General features: G+C 42.3%; 1 protein-coding gene across 1 annotated transcript in view; it reads right to left on the bottom strand.

The window, feature by feature from the left end:
• LOC133222031 (inactive cell surface hyaluronidase CEMIP2-like) overlaps positions 1 to 18,331 on the bottom strand; it is a 49,172-nt gene that overhangs the window by 1,748 nt on the left and 29,093 nt on the right. Inside the window, 5 exon segments of the mRNA XM_061371381.1 lie at positions 675 to 784; positions 2,069 to 2,229; positions 4,248 to 4,349; positions 5,078 to 5,291; positions 7,148 to 7,330. Coding sequence (XP_061227365.1) covers positions 675 to 784; positions 2,069 to 2,229; positions 4,248 to 4,349; positions 5,078 to 5,291; positions 7,148 to 7,330 — 770 coding nt within the window.

The following is an 18,331-nucleotide window of genomic DNA, read 5'->3' as shown; positions in this document are numbered from 1 at the left end:
AGTAAAAATAAAAATAAAAAAGAGATGGAAACACAGCCAATTCTGCAGCTGATCTCTGCTTGAGAGACTGCAAATTAAAACTCAGTCAGGCTGGTTGGTTTTTCTGTGATTTCCTTATCAGTCACCCAAGTTATTCACCCAAACCTGGACTCAATAGCCCCAGTCTTTCAGGAGGAATCACAGCATGGATTTCCTGGACTGATGATACCAATGGATTTGTTGCAGCAATCCAAGGTAAAACTGTAATAAGAACTTTCCAAAACTAGTGATTTTACCTTCCTTCTATATACACATATATATATATAAAGAAAAGCTCCTATTCCACTTCAGGTAATTTTCTTTTTCATTAACTTTTCCATTTATGATTGTTTTTCCTTGCAAAGCAGCTGAACTTGGAATCTTTATCAAATTATTTTTTTCCTGTTTTTGATTAGAAAAACAACTTCCCTTTAGGATGAAAAATTTGAAGCATGCAGCTTCTCACTAGTGACGTAGAGTCAAAACCCTGAAATAACTCTCGTACTTCTCACCATCCAAGAGGTTTTCACTAGGTTACAGCTGGGATACTGTGCTAGAAGTCTATCAATAAGCAGTATAAGGATGTGTACAGTTTTGATAGGGAAACACTCCAGTAGTTCTTAAGCAAAAGAAAATGGTAGAATAAATACATTTACCTTCCTTGTGGAAGACAATAGGCTTTGCTGAACCTAACCTGGTAAAAATAGGCATTTCAGAGCTCCCCACCACATCTGCAATATCTCTAGAGCACACGAGAACAAGTGACCTGAAAAGAGGGAAAGCCATTACCACATGATTGCAAAATATTATTTAATTAAGAATCCACAAGACCTTTAAACTCCAATTCAGAAAACTACTTAAGAGCTTGCTTAACTTTAAGAATATGTTTAAATCCCTTTGATTTCGATCCCATGTAAACTTTCCTAAGTTTAAGCCTCTGTTTAAATGTTCTTAAATTAAACCTGTACTTCTCACGGAATCAAAATAAGCACAAGTGAGTGTTTGCAAGTGGATCCCTTTATGGGAGAGGGACATTCAGCAACAGAAGAAATTCAGTTGCTGTGCAGTCCTCAGATTCTGAAACTATCTGTATTTTGGGTCTGGTTTTCAATCAAGCTTCCATCCAGCTTAGGTCCTCAAAGATGTGCTTTCAACCCCCAGTGAATTGTACCTGTGATTAATTACTGGCACAACTGGTTGCATTTAGCTGCATGCCTAGAGTTGCAAAGTACACATCTTACCAGAAAATCAAACCGAATATGTAGGCATCATATGGATATATGTCACTGCATGCATGTTTGATACATGAACGTACTCATGCATAAATACAGATGTAATAGCTCAGGGGTGTTCAAATCTTTGGTCATGAACTGCTCAGAAATGTTTTGGGCTGAAAGTCTGTTTTCTGGTTATTTGACCTGTTCCTGCCAGCAGCCAAGAATTTATCTATGAATCTCTGTTGTTCCATGTTTATGTGGCAACACATAAACCCACAAGGAATGTGGGACAGACAGAAGCGGGGATGATCCAGACCATTGCCAGGACAAATGCAAGGTAACAGAGCCTGCAGGCAGGCAGGTCTATTCATTGGCTTACCCAGGAAAAGTCCTATTGGAAAATCTGGCACACCTATGATTTTCATCTGTTACAAAAGGCAAAAACAGTAAGAGTAAACAAAACTCGACTCGGTTTCAGAACTGGAAAACTGAATCATTAACTGCCAGGAAATTGCTGGACACCAGGACAGAAGTGCAGGATTGCAGATGTCATTGGAAGGACCTTATCTACTCCATGCTGGAAAATGAATGGTTAATTTAGAAGGAATTGCCAGTTTACCAGAAAACCTGTTTCTGCCTGCTCTAATCTGTGCAATCCTGGGAAAGAAACCCTGCTCCTCTTATTATCTGGGTGATATTTGGGATTTGTATATATTTAATCTGTGCCAGATTCCTTCAGAGCAGAGGTTTGGTTGTGAAAGTAGGTCATTTTCCTTTCTCTGTCTATCAGCCATGTGTTGCTACATGAACTGGGCTGCCAGCAGTTTGCTTACCTCTCTTTTATAGATGTTTGAACATAGTCAGTTATTGCACTGGCAGCGTTTTCACCAGTAACTGTGTCAAAGTGGCTCCTACTCACAACAGCTCCTGAACATGCATCTACCACCACGAAGAATAACCCATGGCTATTGAACATGAAAATGGTGTCATTTATCTGCAATAAAAAACAGAGGTTAGCTTTATGGAGGCAGACTGGGGAGCTTCAGACTCTGCCCCTGTTTCTCCATAAGGACTTATAAGCAAGGAAATTATCAAGGGTGTGTACCCTATAATTTTAAATGCACAATTAGTACAGATGAAGTGACAGCACTGATAAATGATCAGTGGCAGAAGGGAGCAAATGCTCTCAATGGGGTACAAAACCAAGAGGAATGAGGTCACCTTTTATGTATTACGAAGATACATTTGGGAAGCAGAAAACCCCGGGAGTTAAATGCTCAGTTCAGTCTATAACCACTTTCTTTCCATGTGGGGAAAATTACGGTCACTTGGCAAAGCAGATTTGACCACGGAACAAGGGAGAGGTGCTGAGACAGCAGATGGGGGAATAGAAGCAACACATGGACTTTTTCCCTGGAAGTGCAAATATCAAACCCAACATACTCCTTCTTGGTCTCAGTGCCTCAAAGAAGTTGTAGCACAAGTGGCTCCTACTCTCTTCCTGTCCTACAGCACAGGCTCCTTCTGGAAGTTACTCCTCTCAGGATGTGCCCCATGATATTTGCTTTTAGAAAGGCAAAGATTCCCTGAAGTGCCTGATACTGGTGTATCTTCCCATCATCCTGGGTTAACAGCTTAGCCTGGGAGGACACATTCACCACCAAGGAGAGCAACAGCATACCAAGATCAGGCTGTCAGAAAGCTAAGCCCAGGATACAACATGCGCCACTGTAATTCACATAGTTGTCCATAGCCCAAAGATACCTGGAAGCTCAGATACTTCCCATCAATCTGAGACTTGTTTATCCATCCATGGAATACAGGGCCAGAATGAATAAGGGAGTCAATTGTTAAAAAAGTGGCTTCTGCAAGATGTCAGAGGATGCTGAATGCAACAGGGTGTCAAGGGTAAGGAAAACTTGACTGTATGGGCCATGGGAGGCCCAGAGGGAGGGTGGGCAGAGGGGAGTGAGGAGGAGCAAAGGCAGACTAAATGCCTGGCCCTGGTTGTCTCATGCTCCTAAGCCTGGGAAGTGTGTCAAAGTCTGGATGCACATGGAGCAGAGAGCAACCACCATTGCAAACTGACCTAATTGTGGCTGCTAGCAAAAGCAACAGCCCCACTGTGTGTATTGCCCCTGTCTTAATTCTGCAGACCCACCAAGGAACCAGCGCAAGGGCTCCTGTGGTCTCTTTTTGCTTAGACATTAACCTCATCATTCGCTTAGCCCATAACGAAACTTCTTTCAAAAAACAGTATTTTGCATTAAAGCTTTAGATAAGGCAAAGCAGAGTTGAGGATACTGCACCTGTCCCATGACTGCTGCACATGCACAGGTCTCTCACCTCATCACAGGTGAGATGCTGCTTCCAGTAACACCTAATGGTTTTGAATACATTTTTGAGGATGCAGTCAGTGGATGTGGCAAGAAATCTTGGCTGCTCAGACTCCTTAAGGATGCTGTCCCAGCTTTGCTTGGCATTTGTTAGCATTAATTATAATTCAGTATCACACTGGCGTGTAAGCCTGGATAATGTCCTTGCAAGCATTTCAGTCACCCTTCGCATCTAGACAGACATATAAGGCATGTGTAGGGACAGCCTGACAGATCCACAGCCCTTCAGTAGTGAAATATAGTTATTTTTGTCTTTTAGTGTAATGCCAGCAATCAGAAAAACAAACAGGTTTTCTTTCCCCCATCCTTTGTAAACAATGACTTCTGTGCTTGTTCCCCCCTCTTCCTGCACATTAGAGCGGTGGTGCTAATTCTTCTTCTGAGTTGATAAAAGACCTTTTTTTTCCCCTAAGGGCTCAAATCCTCATCTGAATAGAATACGAACTCCCAGTGACTTTAGTACAGTTAATTGTAAGAGGAACAATGCATCTGCCTCTTCCAAGGGAACTTCCCATTTCCTTCCTCTAAAGCTCAGCAAGATTTTGCATCACCTTTCCTTGGAGATAAAGCTTCCCCTGATTAATCACCATTTCAAATGCAGTAAAACACAATATACCTTAATGAAGGCGGATGTCAAGTGGTTTTGTATGTCCATCCTGCTGAGAGACTGGATCTGAATCCTTATATACTTGACTGAGGGTGTGCTAGTGATAGCAAGCTGCAATTACACCAGAGACAGAAATATAACAACTGGCTTGATAACTGGTTTTCATCACTGAAGTGACACCAGGTACCAGTGCTCATACAGATAGGACTGCAAAACTTTAAGAATCCTTTTATCAAACTGTGATCCTGGTTCACAAGTAAGTGCTCATTCTTAAGGCACCATTTATCAAAGGATCATGGCAATGCTGGTTGGAAGGGACCTCTGATGGTCACCCTGCCACTAACTCAGTTTAAAATTGCATATGTTTTGCTTGGTTATAAACTCAAAGGCAAATCTTGTATGAAACAATTCTATAGGATTTGCAGTGGGGTGTAAATGAGGAGAGACCCTGGCTCTAATTTCCCAGTTATTGCTATTAACCAGAATTACTTCCCAGTTTGAAATCAGCAGTGTTGTACTATGGAATTCAAAGCTAATCCAGTCTGAGCCCCCTCAAGAGTACTTGTATTTCTTGTTTTAAAGAAAGAAATTAGGGGGGAAAGGCTCCATGAATGTGCATTCACATGCTCCCAGTTGGGCAGTTTCTTTGAGGCTATCTTTGGAGCACAGTACAAAAAGCTGCTGAAATTCAGAGCAAACCCCTTCCCTCTACACATACTATGTGATGCTGGGCAGATTCATGAGTGGGAATTCCTTATGTTTTTCCTTTATACGCTGTAAAAATGATATGACTGCACATCTACTGCGTAACCTCAGATGCTGTTTCACATGGTGGGTACCTGCGGGGCCCCACACGCCCTGCATGGCCCGGCTGGGTGCTGGGACACAGGGCGCTGGGTGGCTGCTGGCCTCTCTGGGAAGGGGTTTGGGTCACAGCTCCAGGAGTCCCCCGGGTACATATGTGCCATGATCTTAATGCGTTCGCAGCCTTGCTGAGAGCAGTAGCTGTGCCCTTCCCGAGCTTCATGGGCTTGCAAGTGAACAAATAGGTACCTACAAATGAGAGCAAACAAAGGGATAAGAGCCACTGTGTGCTTAGAGGACAAGCAGAGTGGAAGGAGGATCTGCACTCGCTAAATTCCATTATCTCTCACATTTCCCAACATCACAATCCAACCGTGTCTTAGACTGGTGTAACATGGCACACCCATTGCAAAATGTGTCCTGCAAGGATGCAGGTTGAGCTCCCCTCTCATCCTGCCATGACAAGACCTGCAGCACTTGCAGCCCGTATGCCTAAACCAGCTGCCTTCACCAGGCAAGCACTCAGTAGGGCAGACACTCTCTCCAGCCCCAGGCACCCCACTCTCCAAAGCATGGTGGCATCCACCAGAGAAAGAGCTCAAGCTGTTGTGAAGGAGACAGGCTTGCCTGGAAATGCTGCACGATCTCAGCCTGCAGGGAGAGCTTAGCCTTAGGCATGCACAACAAAAGCTTGGAGCCAGCCAGGTCTTCTGGCCTTTGGAGTTCTTTTTTCCTTCTAGCTGTTCTAAGTATGTTTTCAATTGTGTTGATTCTGCAATTCAGGCTGAGGAAATGATATAAACGTCTCAGTTCAGCTGCAGAATCAGATACGTGAGGTTTAAAGGGGTTTTTCATTCTATTTCTTTTAAAACTAAATATTTGTTTCTATTTGTCTGGAAGAAAGAATGAGTAAGCTTGGCCCCTTTCCAAGGACACAGCCTGTGGGGTTACAAAAAAAGGGGGAACATCCCACTCGTTATGAAATAAAGTCTAAAAAACAACAACAGGAAAAGAAAAAGCCAATCCTGTAACTTCTGTGCTCTGAAAGGCTAAAAAAAAAAAAATCACTACTGAATTAAACAGAGAACCAAAAGGCTGATACTGCCAGAAGTTAGTTTAGACCCATCAATCTGCATGTACCAGGTCCAGGTGGCTTCTGGCAGCTAATGGCTCTTCCCCCACAGACCCACAGGTATAACCAATAACTGCTATTCAACAGTAAACAACCTGTTTTCAGAATTTGGGCAACTTCCACTTCCTCACCTCCCCCAAAAAGGAAAGGAGGATTAATTAGCAAATTGGCATTTCATAGTTCCTATGATGAGAGAGACTTGGCCATCAGCAAGGAGCCTGGTTAGCAGGGGAAGGCATTCCGGGATTCGATTGCTCATGTGTTATGGTTGAATGAATAAATATATCCCACCTTATTTTCAAATCTGGCATTTGTGGATTGATCCTGAAGCAGCTACTTAGTCAGGTGAAGCATCATGGGACCCATGGTTAGACCACAAAATACTTTTTTCTTCCTAACTGTTTTAGCTGGTGGAGAAACAGTGTTTCGTAATATGTTTTTTTTAACCAAAGGTGCTCTGTGACTCTCTTCATGCCTTCAAAGTAAGAGATGGACATGGTGGTATCCTTTAATCACAAAATCTAATTTTGAGAATGTGATGATTTTAGAAATATCTTCATGGAAATATGAAGAAGTTGAAAAGTCCCAAACTCCCTCAGTGTTGGAACTGCAGCAGTCACAAGAGGGATCCTTTTCATGGCCTTTTGGGGTACAATGGATTTTAACAACTATTTACACTGTGCAACCACACCTGCAGCAATCTGAGCAACAGAGATGCCTTAAAGGAGCTAAATTCAGCCAAGAAATCAGCTGTTTTCTTAACAGCAATGCAAATCACTGCTCGGTGATACAGACATAGACCTACCGCAGGTACTCCAGCCTGTAAATCTCTTTTGACCTGAAATCAGTAAGAAGACCATGCAAGATGGACAGGCCTGAATTTTACCTACTAGAAAGGGAAAGGAAGTGCTGGGGCTAGTAAAAGAAAGACCCTGAGGGTTTGCTGCCCACTCAGGGGTAATGCAGGGCTTACCCCGATGCTCTGTCGAAGTAGAAGAGCCGCTTGTCGGTCCCATTGAAAGCGCTGGCCCAGGAAGGAGCTGCCAGGTAGTGCTTTACACTGTGCACCATCCCTGTCCGTCGCTGGTAGATGTCCGCTACCACCTGGAAAACAGCTTCCCTGGGATAGCACAGGGCAACATGCAGCCAGTCTCCTCTGAAGGCAAAAAGGGGAGGCAGGGAGAAGAGAGAATAAAATACACTTAAGAGCTTGAGTACTGGAGAGATGGTCTGCGGCCAAGAGTACAATTTTCAGGGGAAAACAAAGAAATGCCCTTTGAGGTTCTCTTCCTACTTTATAAAAAAAAAAAAACAAAACACATAACAAACCCTCAAAGTCAAAGAAAATCAGATTTTTTTTTTGCTTTGTCTGGAAACAACGACTGCTTATTATGAAGGTCTGATCCAGGGACCCCAGCTGACCTCAGAGGACTCTGAGTCAGGTGCCAGGATGGCTTAAATACAGAGATTTTCTCTTCCTTGCCCCATAAAGCTGAGGTACAACCAGTCACATACACACGTCTCCTGAGGCAGCTGGGACTCTGTTTTAGTTCATCTGGAGCTGCTGCAGGAGAGGGAACCGGCATCCAACAGACATTTCACCAGGGGCACAGATTCAGGAATTAGAAAGTAATCTCCAAGTTGAACCAGAGCCACGGTCTAAAGAGACCTGCTTCCTCCACTTTACAGCAAAGTTTATTATTATGGTTTCCATTAAAATCTCCCTCTCCCCAGCTCTGTCTTCAGTGTCAGTTTATAATAACTAAGGGTAAAGTTAAATAGTCTTTTAACTCTTGTCTACCACAATTTTGACATGTACCTTCACAAAAAAAATTGCCCCCATGGCTTTCCTTTATCCCGTGATTCATAGTGCCACCCTCACAGAGAGGGAAAACTGGCTCCAAACTAGAAATCTTTGTTGCAAGACTCAGAGCCAAAGGGTACAGCTGTGATGCAATTCAGGTACCGATGGAAATGAACTTCCGCTAAAGATCTCCACACTCTTTCCTGTCTGTGGGGTGTCCTTGCACTGTGCAAAGCAGAAAGCCACAAGAACTTTGCACTTGAAAAGAAAACTGAATACCAAGATAATTAAGTTATATTTTTTTAACTCATTTCCACTCTCTGAAGTGGCTCAGTGTGCCACACCAAGGAGCCTGACCCAGTACTGTGGTTAGCTTGCTTTCCTTATATTACCAAAAGCATCCAGGCTTTAAATGTATTCTTTTAACTACCTAGCTTCCTGGCTAAAATGTGAGAATTTCAATTTGTCTTAGAGAAAAACAAATACCACCTTCATCAGCTGTCTTTTTGCATCCTACAAAACTCAAGAAGACAAAGTTTCTCCAAGGACTCCCCCAAAATGACCTGCCACCCATCCCTGCCAGCAGAGCCATACATAAGGGAAACCACTTTGATCTGGAGAAATCTGTGAATCTGCATTCCTAGACCTCTGCTTTGCATTACACATGGAGAGCACAAAAGCAAAGCTACTTCAGCCTTTTTCTGGTTTTCTCATTAAAACAAAACAAAACGATCTACAGGATGGAAGAGGGGACAGGCTGTTCCAGAATAATAAATCAAAGCCACACAAAGACCTATCAGCTTAAGCCAGATACTGCCCTCTAGATTTTAACCAACTCCAGCTGTGTCATAACACAGGACAGCTAGAAAAAGGATATATTTTCAGATTATTTGGCCTCCAACTAGAGGAAATGAAAGAAATGCACCAGAACCATATTTGTGGAGTATTTTTAGGATGGAATCCCAAAACATTTGGCTGTTTCATAAGGGTGATTTACATTGCATTAGCACATTTCATCCCCTGAAGTCACCATCACAAAAAGGGCTTGTCAACTCCCTCAGATGCTGGGAGCCAGCTATGGTGTTTTGCTACACTGACTGCCACCTCCCTGAGAAATAAGAAAGGCACTGGAAAAGGAAACTGGAAGGTGAAAGGGGAAAAAAAGTGTGAAAAACCCACAGCTGCAACTGCCTTGAATTGCTGAGGCACTTGGGAATACTAGTGCTACAGTCTAGTATGCATGTGAGCAGGCTAGTGAAATGCTGAAATAATCAAACCAAGATTGAAAAGATCAAATGAAAAGCACTTACTTTGGAGTTTGTGAAGGAAGGGGTGGAAATAAGTGCATTCCCACAACAAAGGGTTTGGGAGGAGATGGAAGAAGGGAAGGTATTAGAAGCTATCCTTTATGTAAATATAGGAAAGAATAAGGTGGTTATTTTCTCTTTAGTTTAGTGGTATTTTAACAGCTTTCTATTTAGATGTTTCCTTCAGTTCTGTTTCTTCAGTTCGTAAAAAAATCCACTGTAAACCCTCCCAAATACCAGTCTGTGTGACTGAACTGGGCTCTACCATCTCCAGAAAAAGCAAAGCAAGAGACATCACTACTGCAGGAAGGTCCACAGGACTCTGCCTTGCAGCTGGCCAGCGGATGGGGGTTAGATGCCTGTTCTCCAGCCACTGCCAAAACCAAGGGAGAAATGCAACCTCAGGCAAGATGCAGTAATCAGCCATGGGACATACTGGACATTTATTCAAAGGAAAACAGGTTTGTGTGTGCCTTCCTCAGCCACTGCAATGGCCACTGAGGGCTTCCTGGCTGGGTCAGGAAGCAGTCTTTTTCAGGGTGGTCAGAAAACTGTGGCTTCTCCTTTATTTCTCTGTTTAAACATCTCAATTGTGTCTTATCTACCAGCTGCTCCTCTGGGGTGAATATTTGGAGGCAGAATAAGACAAATTTGAACCAGCCTAAATGTCCTGTAGGACACCAAGTCCTTGTTCTGCTGCTCTCAATACCAACACATCACTTGGATCTTTGTAGGTGCCTCGGCAGCTTAGGGACACACGCAGCACTAGCAAGAATTGAAAACACCAAATTCATAATAGATCCCAAATTACAAATTGAAAGTAATTTCACACCACTGCCTGAATGCTGTGGGAACCTGTAGCTTTAAATGCTCTTATGCTTAAAGACCAGAACCAAAAAAGGGGAAAAATAATTTAAAACACAAGGGGTAGAAGCCAGACTTTCAATAAACAAAATGCTGTCCAGCATAGCAATACACAGCACTTGCTTTTTTAAACTTTGATTCTTAAGAGTTTCTTGCAAGAGAAACAAATAAATATATTCTCAGGTGGAAAGTCTGACTCTGGATTTGGCTGTCAGTGTGAGAGTGATATTAATGTATAGGAAACAAACTTGAGCTATTTAAGATATTCTCACCCCAAAACTAAGTAATTGTGTTCACAGCCTTTTCTGGTGATAAAGTTCAGTTCATTTTATAAGTAAGGAACATTCATCTTCCTTTTTTTCAATTCTTGCTCTTAATCAGGCCAACATTTTCCTATGTGTTTTTACAAAAAAAAATAAAAAACTTTTAAAAGCATTTGAAGGAGAAAAGCTAAATATGCACCAGCAAAACCTCAGTTTTTAGTGGGTTCTAACAGCTTCAAACATCGCTTGGAAAGTTGTGGAGAGTCTGCCGACACCAGCATGTATAAAACCTGCCAATTCTGCCCCTCTGTTACCATCATTCAAAAATCCCCGCAGTGCATTTCATGCATTTTTATGAATGCATTTAGCCTGTTTATTTTCTTTCGGAAACGGCTGAATGAAACAAACCCAAGAAACTTTCTTTTTTTCACCAGGATATTGGCATTTGCAGTTCTGGCTCTTTCAGGTGAAGCAGAAACATCAAAGTGTTAAATAAAGTATCTTTATGTTTTGGCAATGAGCAGGCTTCCTGGGATAAGCAAAAGCAAAAAAGGATGAGGGAAAAGCAAAAAAGCAGGCAAGAGGTTTCCTGTTCTTGGACATGTGGTAGATACAGATCTGCACGTACACACATACATACCTCATTTACAACCCTCAGAACAACCCCCAGTTCAACCCCACACTCCCAAAGGCAAAGCCACTCAGAAAAACGTGATCAAGCAGGCAAAGGAGGGGAGATTCTTGCAAGTAGTGGGATGTAAAATGAGTCATATAACTTGGAGATGAGATTTGGCTGCAGTAAACATAGAAAGAGTGCATGTCTGAGACTATCACTGCCTGAAAGGGGACAAATAACACTTCTTCAGTGTTGAGAACGTACTCCTTGACTACATTGGATAAAGTATCAGTCATGGGCAAACGGGCATGATCTAGTGCTGGGGTTAGTGGTTATGCTGGTGCCAATCCTGGCTGTATTTTAGCAAAGGGAACCTCTAAGCTGATGAATATTATTCTAGAAAACAGCTCCACCATGTTTATTGACATGGTGTGTCATATCGCTGATGACCATGGAAGTGCACAGTCCAAATCCTGATCTCACTGGTGAAAATCTGGGGTAACCTAATGAGGGAATGCCATGGAGTATAACTAAAAATTACTTATTTTTTCCTTGAGCTCAAAAATCCAAGAGAGTTCCATCCAGTGAGTCAGTCTCCCTCAACTGTTATTACTCCTATTTAAAAACAACCCCTTTGATATTTTGGTCAACATCTATGTAAGCTGCAGTTTCAAAGGGAGTGAGACAACTAGGCATTTGAAACTTCCCTGTTCGTAACATGGGAACCCAGCAGAAATCCCCATGTGCTGCTTTGGCAAGTTTGTCTCTCACAGGCTGAGGGTTGAACTTCAAAAGACAAAAAAAGCAAAGCCACCATTCAGCCTCCAAGCCATCCTAAGAACAAATCATAGGAGGTCAATGCTCCTTGCTCTCAGTCAGGATACAGATGGTTTTTCTCTCCAGAAACATCTCCCAACCTCACAACAACCTACACACAACCAGGCTGAATCTTCTCTGATATAAAACTTGTTTTCAGGACAAGCCACCTCTTCTCCAACGAGCATCACTGGTGGGGAAAATGGAGCAAGAAATACCCACACATCTCACAGGTGCTGAGAAGAGTGGAGAAAGGGTTGTAAGGAATCTGGCCACATCCTTACCGCTTTCTCCCTGTTTAAGGTTTTCTCCTTGAACCCACATTTCCCACCAGCTCCCTGATGCTGTTGCTCGCTGCTTCTCTTTTTCTAGATTGATTTTTAATTTTCTACTCAAATTACTCAAATTACTACTTCAGCTCAAATCCTTTAAACACATCCAACCCCCTGCGATGTCAAACACGGCTTCTGGGCAAAAATCCAGCTATTTTTTCCAGGACCTTGTTATTAAGGATACACTGTTCTGGAAGACCATTTACTGCAGGGATACCAACAAATACGGTATGTGTTTAGCTAACTAGAGTTTTGCATATTGGGATTTAAATGCCCTTCCTAAATATTGCCATTTAGGAAATACCGTTAAAAATTCAAAAGCATAGGCCATCTCTTAACAGAAATTAAAATTTTTGGTTTTACCCACATGCCTCCTTAGGCAATAAAGAATGATTTTTGGTTTTTGTGAAGCTCAATAAATTACAGAAGGGATCCTGCCCTGAGGTACACTTCAGCTGACACTTATGAAACCAGGGTCTGACTCAGCCATCATTTGGCTCACAGACAACTGTATGCAAGCAAAAATAAGAACATCGTGCATTTAAATATAGTACATCATCTTATCTTTTTTCCCACCCTACATGCTTTCACAGAGGAATCACATCCCAATTCAATTTGTAGCTTTTTGAATGTATTTCCGAGTACTGTACTGCTGACTGTTGTGCATTTTGTATTTTCCTGATGCTTGTGCCTTGGATGCACATCAGGTCAGGAGAGCCTGGTGGCCCTGAGTAGCCTCAAACCCCACTCCACGGGCTAGGAAAAGGGTGAAAACATGAAAAAACTTTCAGGTTTCATGTACCAGTCTTCAAAGTGACAAGCAGTCTGGTTTGCCCGGTCACCTGGGGACTGTCTGGTGCTCAGATTGCTCTAATTCATGTTGTAAAATGATCAGCTCAGGAAGGACTCTCTCAGAGTCACCTTGTTAATCCCTGTCACTGAGCCAGCTGCAGGCACAGGCCATAGAGGACAGGGAACAGCAAGGGATGGAACAAAGACAGGGGCTTCAGGATCACTCAAACTTGGTGATGTCAGCACCCGCTTTGGCCTAGGTGTACTAAAATGGTTCAATCTGCAAAGTGCTGTTCTGGCAAACTGGTGTTCTGGCAAATGGTTTAGCTTTTTTCCAATTTAAAACAAACTATCTCATGGCTTTGGTCCATGGGTTGACCTGTGGGTAATTTAAGGGATTTAAATAGACAGAAGGGAATTCAAATATATCTGCTGACTTCTGTATTGTGTGGATGATTAACTCTGAACTACAGATGTTATCAGAAGGGGCGGGATATGAAACCCAAGTAGCTCTTATTATTATTGGAAATAGTGCTGGTGTTACTTGTATTACATCCAGATCTCAGGGATCCAGGTCAGAACTCATGTATGTACAAGAAAAAGAAAGCAGTCACAGCTTTAAACTCTTAGCTCCACTTTGAAACACTAATTTTGCCTTCCTGTGCATTTAGCAATCTCAAGAGCAAGAGGAAAAGCTCATTTAGAACTAATCTGGAAAAGAAATAGTTTAAGAAATATCCATAAACTGAGCAAGCCTGCAACAAGCACATTCTAGCCTTGTCTTGTTATCTGTTCTCCTCCAGACCTTATCACCACTAAGGAATTTAATCGCAAAAATGTCAAGTGGCTCAAAGTATGAATCAGACTGGCATTTAATGAGAAGCTGTAGGAAAAACACCTACCTACACAACCCTGACAAATACAAATATAATGAGTCCCTCAGAGTTTCAGTACACACATGAGCTGTGTAAATTTGCTTGCACTGAAAACTCCACTTTTGGATGGGCTGTGGCATCCTCGAGGCTTCCTATCACCCGGTGTCCAAAGTCTCCACTACTTCTAGTGAAGAACCTAAACACAAGCTCATTCCAAGCACTTGAATTTTCAGGTAATGAAGATTATTCACTGGTGAATATAACAACAAGTCCTAGCACAAAGCTCTGGCCTAGCAAATGCAGGAGCTGAGCAGTGCACCCATCCCTACACAAACAACATGACAGGGAAAGGCTGGACACACGCCTGAGCACACATAGACATCTGCCCTTTTGCTCCCTGTTGGCAAGAAATTTGTCCCTCCCCTGCCATTTTATCTTTTAAGGGTCCCATGAGGATCCAAATCATGCAACAGGACACAAAAGAACGTTAATATGATGAGCTTCACTGAACCCCTCCAGGAGAAGCTAAGAGGATGCAGAGTCTGGGGAATGCTACCGTGCACGGTCCTTGGAGGCATCATCTCTCAGGAGAGGTGCAGTACAAAGGAAAGCCCTTGCTTGCAGGACTGTGGCAATCTATGTACAAAAAAATACCCACTTTATGTTATTAGATGCTCACATTTCCCCGAATTCTCTCTGTCGAACCACAGCAGAGAGCCCTAATAAGGGAAAACCCTTCCCTCTGATGCTGAACAGACCAAGTATAGAGATATTTGCCCATGCTCATTAAAAACAAGGAATGTTCATTTTAATTGCCACTGCTTTTCAGGCTGTTTCAACAACACAATTTATTACACTATACTCCAGATATGTGCTTTGAGGAGATTTAATTCTTATCTTTAGATGTGCTGATAGCACAAAGAAGCCTAGCTGATTTACTGAACAGCACTGTGCCTGTGATAATAGTATCTGCCTTAGCTTCTTTCATGATTAGAAAATTTGCACAGGCACAAAGCCTCAGTCATTAAATTGAAGAACTTCATTTCTGAGGTTGCTTACTGTATGAAGGGCCAATCTTTGTAACTTTTTCCAGCACCTGAAAGGGAGGCACTTACTTCACAATCAAACAGTGTTTTCCATTCTTTTCTCCTGGCTTACCAGCCTTTCCTCAGTCTTTTAACAAGCTTGATGCTCTCTGCATGCCTTTGTGCTTCAGGGGGGTAATTCTGAGGAAAGCCCTTAACTCAGTCTTACAGATAATTCTCACCTTCTGTGAAGCAGGAAAGAAAAAAAATGGAACAACTAAGAAAACATACAAACAGCTCTGAGGGGGCAGAAACTGCTCCAATAAAGAGATGAAGCCCATGGAGAAAGGGTCCAAAGGCTCCATTTATGAAGGTTTTGCACACATTTTATGCCTGATGAGAGCAATCTTCAGCAGATCTGGACTGGTTCTGAAGCACACTTCATTCCTGATCATTAAAATTCCAGCCAGACCTCTCCTTCTCTTCCCTTGCCAAAACATTCAGAAATTACTTGTCCTGCATTACGTCTTTCCAGAAGCATCAATATCCAGCCGCCAGCCCATCCTCACAGGGAAACTCCCAGCCATTAGACAGACAACCCTATCTATAGCTTAAAAAAGCATTTCTGCTGAGACAGCGATGTTCCCCAGCAGCCTGAAAACACAGCCTGCGGGTCTCCACCATGGCTTTATATTGCCTATCAATCAGCTAGCAACACAGCTACCCTGACGAATGCAAACAAGTATATCTCTCCTTGGAAGGGAAGTTGATGGTTAAACAGCTCATTTGCACCACATGGCTGCAGATGGCAGCACATGGAGACATAGTTTGGTTTAGGTACATATTTTGGTGGAAGTGAAGAAACTGAAGAATTAATCTAAACACAGTTTGAATCAGTGAGAGGAAGACACAAGTACTGCAGCAACACTTCAGGTGACCATGACAAGATTTGCTCAGTGATGGTGCTCCAAATGGTGTTCTCTTCTGCTGAGTAAATCCACCCAAGCAGTGCCTATGAACTCACTGGACAAGATTCACAGCTTGAAGAAAGCAGTGCTGCCAAATTCAGCTGAGTCATGTGAATTCATCCTGCGCTGCTCCTGCCCACCCCAGGAATCTGAACATTCCAGTTTGTTAGTAGACATCTGAACTGGCATGAGTTCTATTAGGTCTTTCTACAGTGCTTCAGATGCAGGGCAAGTGTTAATAGTGCAAGTATTCAACATCAGTGCTATGCCTGACCTCCACAGAAATCCAAATCCTGGTACACATCTCCCTGTCAAATTCCTTATTTCCCCTCTCACCTTCCTTTAGCCAGTGTAGAGCAAATTGCTCCAGAAGCGTGAGGGCTGTCTAGCTGGAAAGCCAACATCCCGGATATATCTATCCATCATTTTAGAATGACCACACTAAAAATAGTTTAATTGTTCACTCAGGTTATGCCTGATATTATTAATCCAAGAATATTGTAATTAAAGTTCATCTAACATATTTTGATTTGTGTCACATATTCTGCACAGATGTTACTATGTTAAGAGCTCAATTTTTGGCAGATTATTCAGTGTTTCGGATTAAAAAAGAATGAACAAATCATAAAGCCACTTGAGACAGGTAAAAGTCTTCCCTGATTACTCTGGTCTCCACAGTCTGAGATTTCTTCCTTTCCAGAAATGACTGGAATACAATGTTTAATAAAGGTCATACGTGGAACTGCTTAGGCAGCCACTCTTCTCTTTCAAACTCCTAAATCCTATTTTTCACCTCAATTCCTTTACCCTTCCACAGACATCTAATTTCTCCACATTTTTGCACAGTCTGGATATTTCACTATTGCTATTGCATCAGCCTGAAATCTTGCATTAGCTAGCATCCAGCATACTTGAGGTGTACACAGAGCAGCCACACATTTCATTCCTAATTATTTCTTAGCAAGATGATCTAAATGAAATTAAGATAAACTGTGGTTTTCCTTTGTTACAGTATATTTCTTGTTTATAGTTCTTCAAAACGCATACCTTGCCAACTGTTTCTGGATCAGAAAAATCTATAAACCTTTGCCCTGTTCAAATAACTGGTTTCACACAAGACAAAAAGAACCGCAACCACATTGTGGTTTTCAGTAGTAAAATGCAGTTGTTGCTGCTTGAACAAGAGCCTAACTTCAAGCTGAATTTTACCAAAGACCCAGTGCTGCCTTCAGATTTGAATCTGTGTTTGAAGATCATGGGCCAAAGCTTTGGCAAGTATTAACTGCCACAGTGATAGTTACCCAACAAAAGACTTAGCTCTGCATTTATCAGGAAATAGCTAATTATTTTAAGACAGATAATACTCACAAAGCTCATCTTGTCTGTGAGAGACTAATGGGGTTTCCTCTTCCTTAAAGTGCACGAAGATATATTAATACCAAAACCAATGATTTAATTCTAATAATTCCTCTGTGACAGGAGTGTCCAAACACTGATCCTCCAGTGACTTGGTCATGCCCCATAGCTACTACATCTTTAAATCAAGAGGACCAGGTATATGTCACTGACTATGATGGGCATATGTACAGAGGAAGCATTGCCCTTCTCAGCTACATTCCTATAAGGTTTCATAATGGACAGTATTTTTCCCCCAGCTTTCAGGGGAACCAAACAGAGCTCAAGTTTTTGCCAAAGCTATCCTAAGCTAAAACCACAGCAGTGACGCTCTGCTGGAGCAGCAGCGGATGGGTGTGGGGTTTGGTGGATAATACTGGATGGGATTGGGAACCCGCCAGATTTACCAGCAGTACATGCTGCTGCATGTCCTCAGTGCCTCTGACTTCTTTCATGTCAACTATCTGAAACCTGCTTTGCAAATCTGAGCCTGTGCATGGCTGGGTTGTGTGTAATCATGGGAGCCTGCATTTGCACACCTCTGTCCTTTTATTACATTGTGCTTTTATCAACAGCTGACGAGTGATACAAACTGCAGAACCCAAGGTGATGGCAGAGTTTTTTTGTGGAGCTCATCTCTTGCAGCGTCTCATCTGTGCAAACCATGTCAATGTCTGTCACTGCTAAGCTGCCTGGACTGTAGGACTCCCCCCTAACAGTTAGCTGTACCAGTGCAAAGGACAAGTAATTTCACTAAACTAAGAATAGTACTAAAAACCATAAATGAAATTGTGCAAAATGAAACAGATTGGAAGGGAGAAAAGTAGTACCTGAAATGGATATAATCTGCTTTTATATAATGCTACAAGAAAACATGGGAAATAAATAAAGCACAGCCTCGGTTTTCCTGTACTGAGTTCTAAGATTTTATAACTTTATGTAAAAAGAAACAGTGACTGCAGTGCTGTTTGGATTACAGAAGATGCAAAGTTCTGTGCAGATTCTGATGTATTTCTGCACTTCATACATACGGGAGATAAATTATGTGTGCATCAACTAGTACAAACAAATGAACAAGAGCCAGAGCTCTTCTGGAGGGA

The sequence above is a fragment of the Neopsephotus bourkii genome, unplaced genomic scaffold (assembly GCF_033783945.1).
Source record: "Neopsephotus bourkii isolate Nb327-2 ecotype Australia unplaced genomic scaffold, CSIRO-AGI_Nbou_v1 NB_1572, whole genome shotgun sequence".
Taxonomy (NCBI): Eukaryota; Metazoa; Chordata; class Aves; order Psittaciformes; family Psittacidae; genus Neopsephotus; species Neopsephotus bourkii.
This window is presented reverse-complemented; position numbering and strand designations above follow the sequence as displayed.